Below are 1,103 nucleotides of genomic sequence, written 5' to 3'. Positions count from 1 at the left end.
CATAGACCCTATAGACCCTATAGACCCCTATAGATCCATATAGACCCTATAGACCCTATAGACCCTATAGACCCCTATGGGGATCCACATAGACACTATAGACCCTATAGACCCCTATGGGGATCCACATAGACCCTATAGACCCTATAGACCCCTATGGGGATCCACATAGACCCTATAGACCTCTATGGGGATCCACATAGACCCTATAGACCCTATAGACCTCTATGGGGCTCCCCATAGACCCTATAGACCCTATAGACCCTACAGCCCCCTATAGACCCTACAGCCCCCCATAGACCCCACAGCCCCCCCATAGACCCCACAGCTGACCCATGGGGCTCAGGGGTGCAGCAGCAGCAGCCCCAGGCTGCTTTTAGGGTGTAGGTAACGAGAGCAGAGCACGCTCATTAATAAAGGAAGCACAAAGGTCGTGGCGTGCCCTGACCCCGATGTTTGTGAACCAGAAATAGAACTTGCAGGGCCGAGAGTGGGCGCCCGGCCATTGGCTGCGGGGGGAGCACGGGGCTGGGGAAGCCAATAGGGACAACGGGATGGCTGCCCTAAATCAACCCGAGCACAGCACCCAAAAAAGAATCATCCCACTCTGCTGGGCTGGAGGAGCAGAGTGAGAGCACAACGTGGGATGGGATGGGATGGGATGGGATGGGATGGGATGGAATGGGATAGGGTAAGCACTGCTATGGCTACTCGCTGTGCCCCCATCCTACAGCTCCTGGCTCAGTGCTGGGGCTGCTCTGCACCTTCAATGGGGTATTTAAGAAACAGGGACCCAAAGGTAACAGGAGGGGAGAGCAGGGACAGAGCTGGAGGGGATAGACCCCAGGGAGAGCTCATAGAGATGGCTCTGAGCCCCTTATAGCCCCTATATAGCCCTTATATAGTCCTTATATGGTCCTTATAGCCCCCCCTCCCCTCTCACCCGTCCTCTTGCTGCACAGCCGGTCCTTGACGTTATCAGCCTCGTGGGACAGGAACTCAATGAGCTCGTCCTCGTACTCCTCAGCGATGCTCTCACACTGCAACACAACACAACCACGTTGTGGCTCAGCACCAGAACCCGGGGAGACCCCCACCCCACC

The 1,103-nt window shown here is 55.9% G+C and overlaps 1 protein-coding gene across 1 annotated transcript in view; it reads right to left on the bottom strand.

Annotated features, from left to right (window-relative positions):
* Nucleotides 1-1,103, bottom strand: part of CNPY2 (canopy FGF signaling regulator 2) — a 3,829-nt gene that overhangs the window by 542 nt on the left and 2,184 nt on the right. The window contains exon 4 of the mRNA XM_015887059.2: nucleotides 944-1,040. Within this exon, the coding sequence (XP_015742545.1) occupies nucleotides 944-1,040 (97 nt within the window). The remainder of the gene's footprint in view (nucleotides 1-943; nucleotides 1,041-1,103) is intronic.

This window comes from Coturnix japonica, linkage group LGE22C19W28_E50C23, assembly GCF_001577835.2.
Source record: "Coturnix japonica isolate 7356 linkage group LGE22C19W28_E50C23, Coturnix japonica 2.1, whole genome shotgun sequence".
Lineage (NCBI taxonomy): Eukaryota > Metazoa > Chordata > Aves > Galliformes > Phasianidae > Coturnix > Coturnix japonica.
This window is presented reverse-complemented; position numbering and strand designations above follow the sequence as displayed.